The sequence below is a fragment of the Lemur catta genome, chromosome 2 (genome assembly GCF_020740605.2).
Source record: "Lemur catta isolate mLemCat1 chromosome 2, mLemCat1.pri, whole genome shotgun sequence".
Taxonomy (NCBI): Eukaryota; Metazoa; Chordata; class Mammalia; order Primates; family Lemuridae; genus Lemur; species Lemur catta.
Genome location: NC_059129.1, coordinates 35,892,097 through 35,907,006, shown reverse-complemented (window position 1 = coordinate 35,907,006; position 14,910 = coordinate 35,892,097). Strand labels below are relative to the sequence as shown.

General features: G+C 53.0%; 2 protein-coding genes across 9 annotated transcripts in view; one reads left to right on the top strand and one right to left on the bottom strand.

Moving 5' to 3' along the window:
- The window catches only part of SGF29 (SAGA complex associated factor 29), a 60,448-nt gene extending 49,604 nt beyond the window's left edge, over positions 1-10,844 (top strand). For all 5 annotated transcript variants that reach the window (XM_045543450.1, XM_045543449.1, XM_045543447.1 and 2 more), the window contains 8 exons: positions 1,615-1,690; positions 2,376-2,448; positions 8,707-8,771; positions 9,299-9,428; positions 9,498-9,644; positions 9,819-9,854; positions 9,945-10,107; positions 10,647-10,844. In XM_045543450.1, the coding sequence (XP_045399406.1) occupies positions 1,615-1,690; positions 2,376-2,448; positions 8,707-8,771; positions 9,299-9,428; positions 9,498-9,644; positions 9,819-9,854; positions 9,945-10,107; positions 10,647-10,763 (807 nt within the window). In that variant the 3' untranslated portion in view covers positions 10,764-10,844. The remainder of the gene's footprint in view (positions 1-1,614; positions 1,691-2,375; positions 2,449-8,706; positions 8,772-9,298; positions 9,429-9,497; positions 9,645-9,818; positions 9,855-9,944; positions 10,108-10,646) is intronic.
- A 1-nt stretch (position 10,845) lies between these two features.
- On the bottom strand, positions 10,846-14,513 carry LOC123632782 (sulfotransferase 1A1). 4 transcript variants are annotated; one of them, XM_045543442.1, is made up of 8 exons: positions 14,310-14,509; positions 13,267-13,438; positions 13,031-13,156; positions 12,846-12,943; positions 12,177-12,303; positions 11,991-12,085; positions 11,319-11,499; positions 10,846-11,204 (listed from the first exon to the last, which is right to left on the bottom strand). In XM_045543442.1, exons 2-8 carry the CDS (start codon positions 13,412-13,414, stop codon positions 11,053-11,055), a joined length of 927 nt encoding a protein of 308 aa, XP_045399398.1. In that variant the 5' UTR covers positions 13,415-13,438; positions 14,310-14,509; the 3' UTR covers positions 10,846-11,052. The 4 variants fall into 4 exon arrangements, with proteins under 4 accessions (XP_045399398.1, XP_045399399.1, XP_045399401.1 ...); XM_045543443.1 differs by having other exon boundaries at positions 13,267-13,418; XM_045543445.1 differs by having other exon boundaries at positions 13,267-13,415; positions 14,310-14,508.
- Positions 14,514-14,910: the final 397 nt, after the last annotated feature.

The window sequence follows — 14,910 nt, the reverse complement described above, 5'->3', positions numbered from 1 at the left end:
GATGTTAGTAATAGGGGAAAGTGTGCAGAGAGCAGGTATATGGGAACTCTCTGTACTATCTACTCAACTTTTCTATAAACCTAAAACTCTAAAATAGTTTATTGTTAAAGGAAAAAAAAGATACTGGCATATTACAAGACTTCCATTCAGTCATTAACAATTAGTCCAGTTTATCATCATTCCATATAACCAGAGTGTCTCTCAGAGGGGTGCAGCTCAGGTTTGCAGGCCCCCATGAGACTGTGTTAGGTTCCAAAAGCAGGAGTGGTTTTGGCAGATATATGACTTCACCCTTTCTGGCATCTGGTGTAACTGAGCTAAGAGACAATAGTCTCTTGCTCTGAGCCTTTCGAGATATTAATATAATATTGGATTTCCCTTGTTGCGTAACCCATTTAACCTCGGCTACTATTTCTCCTTTTCCATTTGTCATTGATTTTACCCAAACTTTTCCACCTTTGAAAGGGATGTTAGGTTTGGCCACTGTGCTGGTCCAGATTGCCAGCAGCAGCACTTGTCTGGCAGGTGTCCTCCTTCCGTCCACTCCTATTGATAAAGGGTAGGCTCACTTAGGTACGGACTGGCGGGCGATCTCAACCAGTTTTGTTCACTGTTAACCCCATTTTGCCAGATGAGGTAAAGGTGCAACCTACCCCTCAGGCGCTTAAAAATTCTCACATAGGCCAGGCGCGGTGGCTCACGCCTGTAATCCTAGCACTCTGGGAGGCTGAGGAGGGTGGATTGTTTGTGAGCTCAGGAGTTCGAGACCAGCCTGAGCAAGAGCGAGACCCTGTCTCTACTAAAAATAGAAAGAAATTATATGGACAGCTAAAGATATATATAGAAAAAATTAGCCGGGCATGGTGGCGCATGCCTGTAGTCCCAGCTACTAGGGAGGCTGAGGCAGGAGGATTGCTTGAGCCCAGGAGTTTGAGGTTGCTGTGAGCTAGGCTGACGCCACGGCACTCTAGCCTGGGTGACAGAGTGAGACTCTGTCTCAAAAAAAAAAAAAAATTCTCACATAAAGGTTAAAAGGTGTAGTTACAATTTCTTGTTTAGGGAATCATCCCTGTTTCCAGCATCCTTCTCCACCCCTTCTTCTCCAGATCAATGGACCATAGATGTTTGTGTTAGTTTGTGGACTCTTGATTCTATTCTGTTGATCTCTGTGCCGGTACCACAGTGTCCTGATTACAGCAACTTTGTAGTAAATTTTGAAATTGGGAAGTGTGAGTCTTCCAACTTTGTCTTTCCTTTTCAAAATTGTTTGTGCTAATCTGGGCCTCTTGAGTTTCCATATGAATTTTAGGATGAGCTTGTCAATTTCTATGAAGAAGTCAGTTGGAATTTTGATGGGGATTGCACTGAGCATGTAGATCAATTTATCTTTTGTTGATAAAGGAGCATCATGAAAGCTGTAACAGGATTTCAACTTTTATGCCTTTTGTAATGCTTTTGCATTAGTCAGGGGAAAAAATCATCTCGAACTTATCCTGAATTTGGATTTAGAAAATGAGGGTTGTATTTATGGGATGCGGCCTCTGTCCTGGGATGCAGGATGCCACAGCAGGATGACAGGCCTCCCTCACGTCCTGTTGACCCTCATCCTTACAGGAAGAGCGTTCTCGGAGCGAACACAACCTAGTGAACATTCAGAAGACCCACGAGCGGATGCAGACAGAAAACAAGAGTGAGTAGCTGACTCAGGAGAGAAAGAGGCTGAGAACGGGGTGTGGCCGTTATCATTTTCCAAGGGGACTGTTGCATGTATCAGCATATTCCAAAATGAACTGCTCCTTAGGCTGGAGGGACAGTTTTCCTTTAGGTTGGGTGACCTAAAGTCGCCCAGGAGACTGGTGACAGACTACTTAGTACTAAAGAACCTTAAAAATCCCTCAACTCCGGGGACTGCAAAGGCAGTGAAATGAGGCCACATATAGGGAAACTTGGCCCTGGGGCGCACAAGCACCCTGGTTGGCTGGTGCTTTCCAGAGCAGAGCTGCCTCCCCAGGTGTCCCTGCATGTGCCCTGAGACCTCCAGGTCGTGGGCTGGTGCCTTCCAGCTCTGGGTAGCTTTGAGAATTGTCTGTTTTTCTGTGTGCTGACAAATGTTTTCTAGGTGTGTCATGATATAGAAAAGGCTAGAAAGTCCTCTCCTAGATGTGGGAGAGAATAGCATTTGCACCATAAGGAAATATGAATGAACCCATTGAGCATGGGGGCATCCGCCTCTAGGAGCATTTCTGAACCAGTAAAGCTCAGTCTTCAGGCCCTGGCCTCTCTGTGCCTCCCAAAGTGTGGTGAACTGGAAGCAGTGCCACGTCACTGCCACCTGCCCTTGCCCACACCTGCTTATCCCTGTGTTTCCTCTGCAGTTTCTCCCTATTACCGGACGAAGCTGCGTGGCCTCTATACAACAGCCAAGGCTGATGCAGAGGCAGAGTGCAAGTGAGTACCTTCCCACCTGCCCGCCATCGCGCCCGCCTCGCCTGCGCACTGGGCTATAGGCACCTGTGGACCATTCCCCCAGCTTGCCTTCCTCCCATGGAGAAGTCGATTCCTACTCCCAGCGTGTCCCTTGGGTCCTACCTTTTCTAGAGCCTACTTCTCTAGGCCCATTCTTCCCTCAGCCCTGCCGCTTTATAGATGGCAGCAAGGCATGTGTCAGTGCTGTCATTTACTGGTCATGGGACCTTGGGCAGTCACTTCAGCAGAGTCGGTTGTCCCATCATTAAAAGAGGGATAATAAAGCCGGGCGCGGTGGCTCATGCCTCTAATCCCAGCACTTTGGGAGGCCAAGGCAGGAGGATCACTTGAGGCCAGGAGTTCAAGACCAGCCTGGGCAATATAGTGAGACCCTATGTCTACAAAAAAATACAGAATATTAGCTGGGCATGGTGGTGTGTTCCTGTAAGTCCCAACTACTCAGGAGGCTGAGGCAGGAGGATTGCTTGAGCCCAGGAGTTTGAGGTTTCTATGAGCTATGATGATGCACAGCATGCTAGCCCAGACAACAGAGCAAGACCTTGTTTCAAAAAAATTTAAAAAATAAAATAAAATAGGGATAATAACTACCTACAGGATTGTAAGCATAAATAATGCATGTAAAGTGCCTAATGCCAATGATTTTCAAACTCTTTTGACCATAACCCACATTCTATAATGTGGCTCAGTAGTAATAACCCTTGTGTGGCCTTACTGTACTCCTGGTACTATTCCGAGTACTTTGTGTGTTTACCCCATCATTTAATCTCGTGGCAATTCTTTAAGGTAGTTTGTAGTATTAGCCCCATTTTACAGATGAAGAAACCGAGGCACTGAGAGGTTACATGATCTGCCAAAAGTCACACAACTAGTAAGTGGAGAAGCCCAATTTTAAACCCAAAGTCCCCATTCTTTAATGTGGACCTGCTAGAATGGTATAAGGTACCTTTCTACAGCGCACACATTTATTTTGTGTGTGTGTGTCTCAGAATTGGAATAAGTGTTCCAGCCCTTACTGTTACTATGCTGTTTTTTTGTTTTTTTTTAATGCTAGTTGCTACCCAAGAAATTAATTTCATGACTCACTGATGAGACACAACCTGCAGTTTAAATACCACTGCCTTGTGTGTGCAGGTGATGGCTAACATTCAGGGCCCGGTGGGGGTGACAGCCATGGGCCAGAGGCAGTGCCCTGAGCATTACTGGTGGCTCCAGGTCTCATCCTTCCTCCCATCTGGCTCTCACGGCTCTGTCCTGTGTTCACGGTCCTGTATTTTCTTTGCCCGCCGTCAGCCGTCTGCAGACCTTTGCTGTGCTTACCCCAGGCCTGGCACGGGGCCATCTCCAGGTAGAGACATGAGGATAGGGAGGGTCCTCCTTCAAGGGTACAGTCCAGAAAGGGGAGACACCCTAAAGAAAACAGTTGTAGGACAGTGGAGTTGTCCTGCAGAAGTGAGGGATCTAAGATGTCCTCAGGAAGGGGGAGGGACTGGAGCACAACCTTGAGCTAGGGAGCGGTTGGCAGACGAGGCAGAAGCCCAGGCAGCGGGACAGAGGTGCAGAGGAGGGACTGCAGAGCACAGGCATTTGGGGAGGGAGGACTAGCCCTGTATGGCTGGGGACAAGGAGAGAAGGACATGAAGGGCTCCCGGTGCCATGGACTTTATCCTGGAGGCCACGGGGGGCCAATGAAGACTCCAAGCAGGAAGGAAACCCTGGCTGCCACGTGCAGGCCAGGCTAGGAGGGAAGCAGGCCAGCTAGCAGGCCAGGCAAGAGAGGGGCAGAGTTGAGCTGAGACAGTGGCAGTGGGGTAGAGAGCACGGATGGGTTTCAGAGCAGCGTCTGAGATCAAACTGGGGAAGAGGAGGAGTTGAAGAGTCCCGGGTTTCTAGCTGGGGCCAAGGGGTCTGGTGGGGGCCCCCTGTGCCAGGCCGAGGAGCCGAAGGAAAGCGTAGGCTGAGCTGCAGGGAGGAGTGGGGCACATTCCCATGGAGGCCTCGGAAATAGGCTCCTCCTCCTGGCCCACCCAGGCCCCTTCCCACTTTCCTCCTGGGCTGAGTTTCCCTTGTGTAAGCTGGAGTGACTCTTGCTCATGTGAGAGTAAAAAGCAACTGTCCCATCCTGCCTGACTGCTGGCAGGACAAAGTGACTCTGAGCGCAGCTGGCTGTGGGCTGTCTCCGGTGTTGTCTTCCGCAGAGCGGAACATGAGCTCGGTGTCCCGGATACAGAGCCCACCTTCTTGCAATTCTGCCGCCATTTCACTTTTTCAGACTCTGAGAATCTAAAACCTTCATACGTTCGTTAGGTAAACACTGGATAAGGCCTCCTCAGCCCAATACTATTGTGGGGAAGGGAGAGCGGGAGAGGTAGAAGAGATGCCAACCCTGCTGCCAGAGTCTAAGTGGGGAAAGACGCTGTCACCTTGTGTTACTGCTGGTGCTACATGCATCAGTGCGTTTGCCCAGTAGATTGGCTTAAAAACCTTTCCAAGTGCCTGGAGGCAGAGTGGGTTCAGGCCACTTGCTGGTGCACCGCAGCGTGAAGGGTGTTCCATGTTGCTGACCAGATGGAGTGTTCAAGTCCTAGCCCAGGAGCCAGAAGGAAGGTATTTCTTCCTCCTCACCCTGACACAGACCACACACAAACACAGACTGCTTATGGGGGCAAAGAAGCCGTGTGCTGGGAAGCCAACACTGCTCACCTCTCCCACCCAGCCAGGGCTGGAGAGGCTCGCAGGGCTGCCACGGGCCCCTCCTGTTCTGGGCGGGTGGTGGAGGGGGTGAGGCAGAGCTCGGCCAGCACCGCTGGAGCAGCGCCCTGGGCCTCTGCTGCTTTCTGTCCAACTCTGCAAGCACACCTCCAGCCCCTTCAACAAGAGGGAAGGCCAAAAGGAATTGCTTTTTACCTTTTTTGCTTTTTAAAAAGTCACCCTAATCAAATAATGATGCTGTGTATTTGTATGCAGTAGTATTGGCAAATTCTAAAGGGCCCACAGTTGTTTTAGCCCCTTACTAATGGTCAGTGGGGAGGGAGGCTAGAGCTCTGGGGCTCTTGGCTGCAGTCAAAGGAATGTCATCTGGAAAGAAGTCCTTCCTCAGCTGTCCCAGGTACAGGGGGCCTCCTCAGGTGGGACTGTCCCTGAGGTTTGCTGGCTGGCTGGCTGGCTGGCTGTCAGAGGCAGGGACTCAGGCTCAGCTGGGAGGTCATACTAGACGGCCTGATGCTTTTATGACTCTGAGATGGAGAAGTTTCCATTCCAGAAAACTGCTTTTTATTTTTATTTATTTATTTTTTTAAATGGAGACAGGGTCTCACTGGTGCCCAGCTGGATTGCAGTGGCCTAATCATAGCTCACTAAAACCTCGAACTCCTGGCCTCAAGTGATCCTTCCACTACAACCTCCTGAGTAGCTCAGAGTACAGGCTCACACAGCACCATGCCTGGCTAATTTTTAAATTTTTTGTAGAGATAGGGTCTTGCTGTATTGGCCAGGCTGGTCGTGAACTCCTGGCCTCAAGCACTCTTCCTGCCTCAGCATCCCAAAGTGCTGGGATTACAGGCATGAGCCACCACACCTGGCCACAGCTGCTTTTTGAATGATCTCACAAACATCGTTTCCTTGAATCTCAGCAAAACTGCAGTAACTTTAGGAAACGGAACATTACATTCCTCTCCTAGAGATTCACAGAGCAAATCAAAGCATTAAAGGCTCTGATAAGTTCCTACAATAACAATTTCCTTTAATTCAGTATTTCACAAACTTGTTTGGTGGTATTTTTCTGAACCGTTTAAGTTGCAGACGTGACCCGTGACCTCTAAACACGTCAGTCAGTATTTCCTAAAAACAAGGACATTCTTACATAACTACAGTACAATTCTCAAAATCAGGACATTAACACTTACATAAAACCATTAACTACAGATCTTATTCAGATTTCATCTTATCTGCTGATGGCCTTTATAGCAAAAGGAGCCATTTTTGTAGTGCAGCTACCATGGCATTGAGTATCCTGTTTCCTCAGTCTCCTTCAGTCTGGAAGAATGCCCTCCCTGTCTGTCTTGGCCCTTCCTGACCTTGACATTTTGAAGATTGCTGGTTATTCTGTAGAATGTCCCTCAGCGTGGGTTGTCTGACATTTCCTGACTGTTAGATTCAGGTTTTACCCTTTTGGCAGTAATACCACAAAAGTAATGTTGTCCTCCGTAGATCATATTAGGAAGCACAAGATACTGCTTGTCCCATTGGTTAAGGTAGTATCTTCTAGGTTTCTCCAGTGTTGAATTATTGCTATTTTCCATTGTGTGGCTAATAAATATCTTGTGGGAAGATACTTTGAGACTATGTAAATATTCCATTCACATTAAACCCAGTAGTTTTAGCATCTGTTTATAATTCTTGCCTGAAACAATTGGCATTTTTTTTTTTAAAGTTCCCCAGGAGACTCTGATGTCCAGCTAGGGTTGAAAATAACTCCATTAATATATCACAGAAGGCCAGACATTGTGGCTTGTGCCTGTAGTCCCAGCTACTCAGGAGGCTGAGATGGGAGGATCTCTTGAGCCCAGGAGTTTGAGGCTGCAGTGAGCTATGATCGCACCACTGTACTCCAGCATGTGCAACACAGCAAGACCTTGTCTCTAAAAAAAATTTAAAAATTTAGCCGGGCGTGGTGGCCCATGCCTGTAGTTCCAGCTATTCTGGAGGCTGAGGCAGAAGGATGACTTGAGCCCGGGAGTTTGAGGCTGCAGTGAGCTATGACAACACCACTGTACTCCAATCTGGATGACAGAGACCCCATCTCTAATATATAAACAAATAATAAACAAAGAAACAAATATCACAGACTACAAGTTAGGCTATGCTTCATAAAACTATGTCCTCCAGATAGGCCCAACAGCAGTGATCAAACTTCAAGGTTCCCATTGGCCTCTGGACTTTTATTCCTTGTTTTCTGGGATGTCTGCTTACCTAGGTCCCAGTGCTCACAGCCTGCGGTGGCTCTGGCTGAGCGCTCCCCTGCACCATGCGCTGGCCACACTGAACTGCGATGCTCCACGCATAGCGGCAGGCTGTTCACCCTCCCTGCTTTGGTTGGGCTGCCCCTGGCCGATCCCCATCTTCTGGCCTCTGCCTGGTGAACTCCATGGGTCATGTGCTTTGTTCATAGGTACTTCCTTCTGTTGGACAAAGATCTTTAGTACCATGGGGGCATTTAATAAGTTTGCCAAAGGAATGGACTAGGGTTTGCCATGGGAGCAGAGGAGTAAAAAATGACCCAAAGTGGAGTCTGCACTGCTTATTGCTGTTGAAATATTTTTTGGGGAGATTTCTACCTGCCTCCAGCAAAGCTCTGTTTGCTTCTGTGAGGTTACTTGGGTCCCTGCCATCCTGGAGCCCCCAAACACTGACTTCATAGTTTCCTGGGACTGCAAGTCCATGCTGGGGTTTGTCTGGGTATAGCCTTTCAGGGATTAGCTCCCTCCACCCCAGCCCTGCTCTGGACCAGCAGCTCTCCCCACCTCTGGGGGTTTCCCCTTTTACATGTCCCATCTTGGGTAGACCCTGAGTTTGACCCTTTGTCCTCAAGAGGTGAGAGGCTGCCAGAACTGAGCTGCACTTCTTCAGGATTTGTCAGAGGCCACCCAGTCCACTTGCTCACCTCTCTGGGATCCTGCTTTCTCTGAAGAGCTGTTGGCCTGCCACTTCCTACTGTCTTGTCTTTTATGCTTTTAAGACTAAAAATCTTGGCCGGGCACGGTGGCTCATGCCTGTAATCCCAGCACTCTGGGAGGCCTAGGCGGGCAGATCATTTGAGCTCAGGAGTTAGAAACCAGCCTGAGCAAGAGCGAGACCCCCGTCTCTACTAAAAATAGAAAAGAAATGATCTGGACAGCTAAAAATATATATATAGAAAAATTAGCCGGGCGTGGTGGTGCATGCCTGTAGTCCCAGCTACCCAGGAGGCTGAGGCAGGAGGATCGCTTGAGCCCAGGAGTGTGAGGTTGCTGTGAGCTCAGCTGACGCCATGGCACTCTAGCCTGGGCAACAGAGTGAGACTCTGTCTAAAAAAAAAAAAAAAAAAAGACTAAAAATCTTACTGAGAGTTTTTAATTTTCAGCAGTAGGGTTGGTCTGAATCATCCAGCCTGCTGCAACTAGAAAAGGAAGTCTGTGCTATATACTTCCACCAGACCTCTCTCTCCCTCCTCCCCACCCTCAGCATCCTTCGGAAGGCCCTAGATAAGATTGCTGAAATCAAGTCTCTGCTGGAAGAGAGGCGGATCGGTGAGTTGGAGAGGACGAGTCTGGCCAGAGTGAGATTCCTGAGAGCAGCCCATGGCTGCAGCCTGGTGGATCATCCCGCGGGGTGGCTGGCACTGTGGGCCTGGCACTGCGAAGGGAAAGCACAGCACTCCCAACACTGGGAGACGCGGTTTTCCAGATGGTTCTGCTCTTGCCCTCACATCTCCCTCCTCCTCTGTGGCCTGGGCCAATTGCCTCCTCCGTCCTGGCACAGCCCAGTCCCATTTCTTGCTGAGCCACACCCTGCGCATCTGAAAACCCAGCCTCCCAGCCCTTTGTGGCCATTTCCTTGGCTTTCCCACCTCCCTCTTGCCCTTCCTACAAACCCATAGTGGACAGACCCCTCGCCCCTCAGAATGTTGTCATGTGCCACCTTGGCCTTGTGTGAAGTCAGGCAGGTGTATGCAGCCAGGCCTGAGGTTGAGTCCACATGTGACAGCGGGGCATGAGGGTGGGTGTGGGGCAAGTGCCTGTCCCTGGCGCCTCAGGGGCTCACTTCCTTCCCGCAGCGGCCAAGATCGCAGGCCTGTACAATGACTCGGAGCCGCCCCGGAAGACCATGCGCAGGGGGGTGCTGATGACCCTGCTGCAGCAGTCGGCGATGACCCTGCCCCTGTGGATCGGGAAGCCTGGTGACAAGTGAGGGCGGGAGCTGCGGGGGAGGGGCTGGCGGCAAGGCCTGGGACTGATGCTCTGTTCCACTCACAGGCCCCCACCCCTCTGTGGGGCCATTCCAGCCTCAGGGGACTATGTGGCCAAACCTGGAGACAAAGTGGCTGCCCGGGTAAAGGCTGTGGACGGGGACGAGCAGTGGATCCTGGCTGAGGTGGTCAGTTACAGCCATGCCACCAACAAGTGAGTGGACACGTGGTCCCCGGGCTGCTCTCTTCATACCTGCTTTAGCCACGTTCTTTCCTACCAGAGGGTGCTGTGGGCAGGGATGGGTGTGAAGGAAACATGGGCTCCTTCCCCGTCTCAGCCCCGCGTGGACTGTGCACCTCACCCCGTCGGGCCTTTCCTTGTCCACAGGTATGAGGTAGATGACATTGATGAAGAAGGCAAAGAGTGAGTGTCCGGGCCAGGGGGGGCAGTGGGAGCCTGGGAGGGAGTCCCCCCACCTGGCTATGGGTTGATGTAAGTCCCCTTCACCCCCAGGAGACACACCCTGAGCCGGCGGCGGATCATCCCACTGCCCCAGTGGAAGGCCAACCCTGAAACAGACCCGGAGGCCTTATTCCAGAAGGAGCAGCTTGTGCTGGCCCTGTACCCCCAGACCACTTGCTTCTACCGTGCGCTGATCCACGCGCCCCCACAACGGGTAAGGCAGGCTCTGTGGCACAGGACCAGGCTGACCAAGAAGGTCAGGGGTCATCCTCCTGTGTCTTTCCCCTTTCTCTTCACCTCACACCTCAGCTAAAGGGACCTGCCCTCCCTCTCCTGCTTCCCAGAGTCCGCTCTGTGGTCCCCTTGGCAAGCCCCGACTGAGCGGCCTGCTGCTCCTCCAGCCTCGTCTCACCTCTGCAGTCAGTGGGGGATACAGGCCCTGAGATGGGAAGCTTGTGCCCAAGTCTGACTCCTGGGCACACATTATAAGGGCAGGATCTCTGCCTGCTGCCCTCTGGGCTGTCCTTGATCCTCTTAACACAGGTGCCCGAATGGCACCAGGTCCTGCAGCTGTGGCCCGACCGTGTAGGGAGTGAGTCTCCTTTCTTCCTGCTCTTTAGTCCCTGTCCTTGGCCCCTTGTTGCTGAGAAAAGAGCAGGGACGGTGGGGATAAGACATCCTGACTCTGAGTGGAAGATGGGGCTGGCCGGCCGGGGGCCTCTGACCAGCCTGTCCCGTCTGCCTCCGCTGCAGCCCCAGGACGACTACTCCGTCCTGTTTGAAGACACCTCCTACGCAGATGGTTACTCCCCTCCCCTCAATGTGGCCCAGAGGTACGTGGTGGCTTGTAAGGAGCCTAAGAAAAAGTGAAGCTGGCTGGCAGACTCCCACCACCCTCACGGGGAAATCAACAAAGGTGTTCTGTGATCAAATAAATACTTTTCCCCCTGGCCGGCGTCTCCTGGGTTTTACTTCTCCAAACACTCTTCCCCTCCCCAAGCAGGGCAAATCGGGGAGCTGGAGGCTGCGGGGGCAGCTGGCCTTATTTGGTCCCAGTGGGCATTTACTCTTTCAGCGCAGGTTTCCTCTTGGCTTCCAATAGAAGCCTGCGTCGAACCCAGATCATACTTTATTCTTGAGGCCGTGGGTCAAGCTTGTTTCACACGCTCCTTCTGGAGTGATTCCCGCTGAGCACCACTCCCAGCTGTGAGCAGAAGCTGAGCTCCCAGCCAGTCATCTTCTCGGCGTAGTCAGCGTCAAAGTGCTCACTCTGGGCCACAGTGAAGGTGGTTTTCCAGTCCCCAGCCATGCCTTGTGGGGGAAGGAGGGGGCTGAAGTCCCGCTGCAGAGGGGCCCCATGGCTCAGGGTGGGCTCTGGCTGCTGCTCCCACCCTCCCGCGACACCCATCCCGGCTGGGCACCCACCTCTCCTCATGAAGGGGGAAATGTCATGGTCCATGATGTCATGGGGGACGGTGGTATAGTTAGTCATGGGGTTCTTCTTCATCTCCTCAAAAGATGTGTGCTGGACAATGTGGTCCACGATCTCCTCTGGCAGGGAGCGCCCCACAAACTCCATGATCTTCTGAATCTCCCTTTTGGGGTTCTAGAGAAGCAGAGGACTCTTCAGCGAGGTTTGGGTTCTCGCTGAGCAAACAAAAGGGAGGGGGCTCTCCTCTCTAACCTCAGAAGGGACCTGTCCACTTCCACTAGAAACCGCAGCACCAGCTCCTTGTCTCACTCATCCCCTCACCTGCCTGTGATCCTGTAATAAGCTGGGTTTGGTTCTTCCTGGGTGAGGACAGGCACGGTGTTCTTTGATGCCGGGTCCCAGGGTAAACCCTTGGCAAACCCTTTGGCAGGGAGAGTAGAGGGCAGTGAACTGCTGATCAGTGACTGCACATATGGCTGACTCAGGCGCCAGAGATAAGAGCCGTACAGAGTGCCTGGCACTCCAGCTGAGGGAAGGCAGGACGGAGATCCAGGATGGGGTGGGCACTGCCATAGGGAGGGGGCCTGAGAGGGCTTTGGCAGGCCTCTGTGAGGATCCTGCCCCCCAGGTGCGACATGGAGGGAAGCAGGAACAGGTGGTCTCACCTCCTTCATGTCTTCATAACAGAGGTAGAGCACCGGGTGAGTGCGACTCAGCTCCCACCACTCCTGCACGTGCTGGTACCAGGACCCATAGCACACTGGGAAGGGGCAGGGCACCAAGGTGGGGCTGGAGTTAGTTCTAGCTGCTGCTCCTCAGCTCCACCCCCTCCTTCCCCGAGTAGGGCCCACCTTTCCCAGCCATGAACTTCTCCAGGAAGCTGTCCCAGGTACCAGGATCAGGGTGCACCTTGGCCATGCAGTAGAAGTGGTAATAGGAGACAGCCACATCCTTTGCATTGCGGGCAACATAGACCACCTGCAGGGGCAGATCACCTCAACCCGCAGCACCATCACCACACAGCACACCCCACACCAGTCCTGGGCCCCCCATCCTGCCCTCCTGTCGCCCTGGACAGCATCCTGTGAGGGAAGTTATCCCTGTCTGGCAAAGGAGGAAACTGAGGCTTAGAAGCTGACTTGAGAGCTCTCAAGATAGGTTATTACTGGGCTGGGATTTGAACCCTGCTTTGATGCCGAAGTCCTAGCTGGTTCCTGGAGCCATATTTTACATTAATCTAATCTCCGTTGATGCCATCACACCCAGATTTGGAGCAAGACATGCCGGGTTCCCACCAGCCCCCTCTCCCGAGAGCCTGTGATCACCTGGGCTCCGCCTTTCTCGGGTCTGCAGTGAACAGCCTCACTTTCCTGGTTGTCTGACCCCCACCAGATCAAGAGGCAGAGAGTCTCCCCATCAAGATGAGAAAAGGCTCGAGGAAGTGAGAAGACCTTCCCAGAAGAACAGGGCTAACGCTGGATGTCCCCAGGAGCCTCCCCTTGGCTTCCCTGGCCACTTACTTTGATCTTCCGATCCAGCAGAGACTGGGGGAGCAGGGCCAGGGGCAAGTGTGTCTTGAGGAGCCGTGGGGCTGGTGTTTCTTTCAGCGTCTCCAAACCTAAGCCATGGGTAGGGAAAGGTTTGGTGAGCTGGAGCCCGGGCCTCCCTCCCTGCACTCCACTTGCCCGCAGCACCCACCACACACCTGAGGGAAGCCCTGGGGCTTTGAACTCAAGGAAGGGCACACGGATGAAGATGGGGGCCCGGTGACACTTCTGTAGGTCGCCACCCTGGTAGATCATGTCCAGTATCTGGCTCACCCAAGTGGTGCCTAGAGGGGGAGGGAGATGGGAACGGGAGGTGGGCAGGGCTGAGGGCGTGCCCCTGCGGGCCAGGGTGGGGATGGCGGCCCAGGAGAGGGTGGGTGCCCTCGTCACCTACCAGACTTGGGGTAGGTGCTAATCAGCAGGTCATCGGGCTGGGGCTGGAAGCTCTGCAGCGGCCCCAAAGCTTCTGCAAAGGACTTGACAAGCGGGATCCCCTTCACATACTCCTCTGGCTGGCGGTAAGTATCCCGGACTAGCTCCATGCTGCTGTGTCAGAGGCCAGACCCCTTAATACCATCAAACAATACCATTTGCTGAAGTCTCACTTTAAGATGAGGACACTGAGGTTTGGGGATGCTGAGTCACTCGCCCAAGCTCACAAGCCTAGTGAGTGGTGGGGCTGGGGACTCAAACTCCCCTGCCTTTGCTGCACCTGCAGAGCTTTCACAATCCCAATGCCCAGGCTTCATCCCAGACCAAGTAAACCACGGGTCCCCAAACTTTTTGACACCAGGGACCAGTTTCATGGAAGACAATTTTTCCACGGGAGGGGGTGGCGGGTGGAGGCAGAGCTCAGGCGGTGATGTGCAGCCGTTTTCTGAACAGGCCACAGACCGTGGCCCCGGGCTCGGGGACTGCAGGATTGAAGCACTCTCTGGGGTGGAGCCCAGACGTCAGGGTTTTTGAAGCTCTGCAGGAGATTCCAGCCTGCACTTGAGAAAACTCTAGGGCCTGCCCGTCCTAACTCCCTGCTGGCCAGCTTGATTTTCTCTCACTACTTCCTGCTAAAGCAGCCTCCATCCAGTGGGCGCCTCTATGCGCTCCACCCCCCACCCGTTCGCCTCCTTGAGCTCCGCAGGCCCCTCACATGTGGAAACTCCCAGGCTGACCAGGCCTGTCATTCCACTTGCCCAGCCACACTCTATCTTGGCTTGGGAACAAATATGGCCAATTGAGCAACTGAGCTTGTTTTGGGGGCCAGAGTCTGGTACGTGAATGAGCAAAGCTCTGATGACTCGGCAGAAGGAAGGGGGATCCAGGCCAGGGATACCCATGGGGAACAAGCAGGGGTGGGAGAGGCGGAACAGAGGGACCAGCCACAGGAGCCGAGCAGGGTGACGGGGATCCGGCCCAGCCCACTGCCACTCTGGCACTCACCTGACTTTTCAGGAACCTGGCCTGAGCCCACCTCGGCGTGCCGTGGCTCCGTGTGCGTGCCGTGTGGTCAGCGCAGAGCTGCTCTCTGAGCCGGGGATTTCGTAATTCTAAAGTGGGAGGGATCTGGAGCCAGCACTGGGCCTTGGCAGTCCTCCCGGAAGGAAAGGGGTGGGGCAGCCTGGAGCCACAGTTACATTGACCTAAAACCTCAAGATGTGAATTTAGTGTGGAGAAAACAAAAGAAAGACTGAAAGGAGAAAGAGCCCAATAGTGGTTTGGTTTTTGAGCTGTAATCTGGCTCCTGACCTGCCCCTCCCAACTGTCCCTGCAAGGTCAGGTGGCTTTTTCTTACGGACTCTGTGAAGGACGGGGAGGGGGGGGGAAGGGGGAAGATGGATCGTGCTAGGCAGGCATGGGGCAGGGCCGGCCACTCACCTGCCCACTCACTCCATGCCAGTCTTGAAGGTGCCAAGTTCTGGCCCAGGCATTCCAGGCTCTGACACAGGCAAGTCCAGAGTGATGTGGGTGGGCAGGGTGAAGGGGGTGGGGGTGGAGCAGACTGAGGAAAGTTCCTCTGGAGGCAACACAGGATAAGAACGCA

Bases quoted from the DNA above. Each gene is read 5' to 3' on its own strand.
- LOC123632782 (XM_045543442.1), bottom strand. From the start codon at position 13,414: ATGGAGCTAGTCCGGGATACTTACCGCCAGCCAGAGGAGTATGTGAAG. The intron at 12,944-13,030 runs GTGTGTGGTGGG...CCCATGGCTTAG, and splicing joins AGCCCCAGGGCTTCCCTCAG to GTTTGGAGACGCTGAAAGAA. The intron at 11,205-11,318 runs GTGGGTGCCCAG...TTCCCCCACAAG, and splicing joins TTCCCCCTTCATGAGGAGAG to GCATGGCTGGGGACTGGAAA.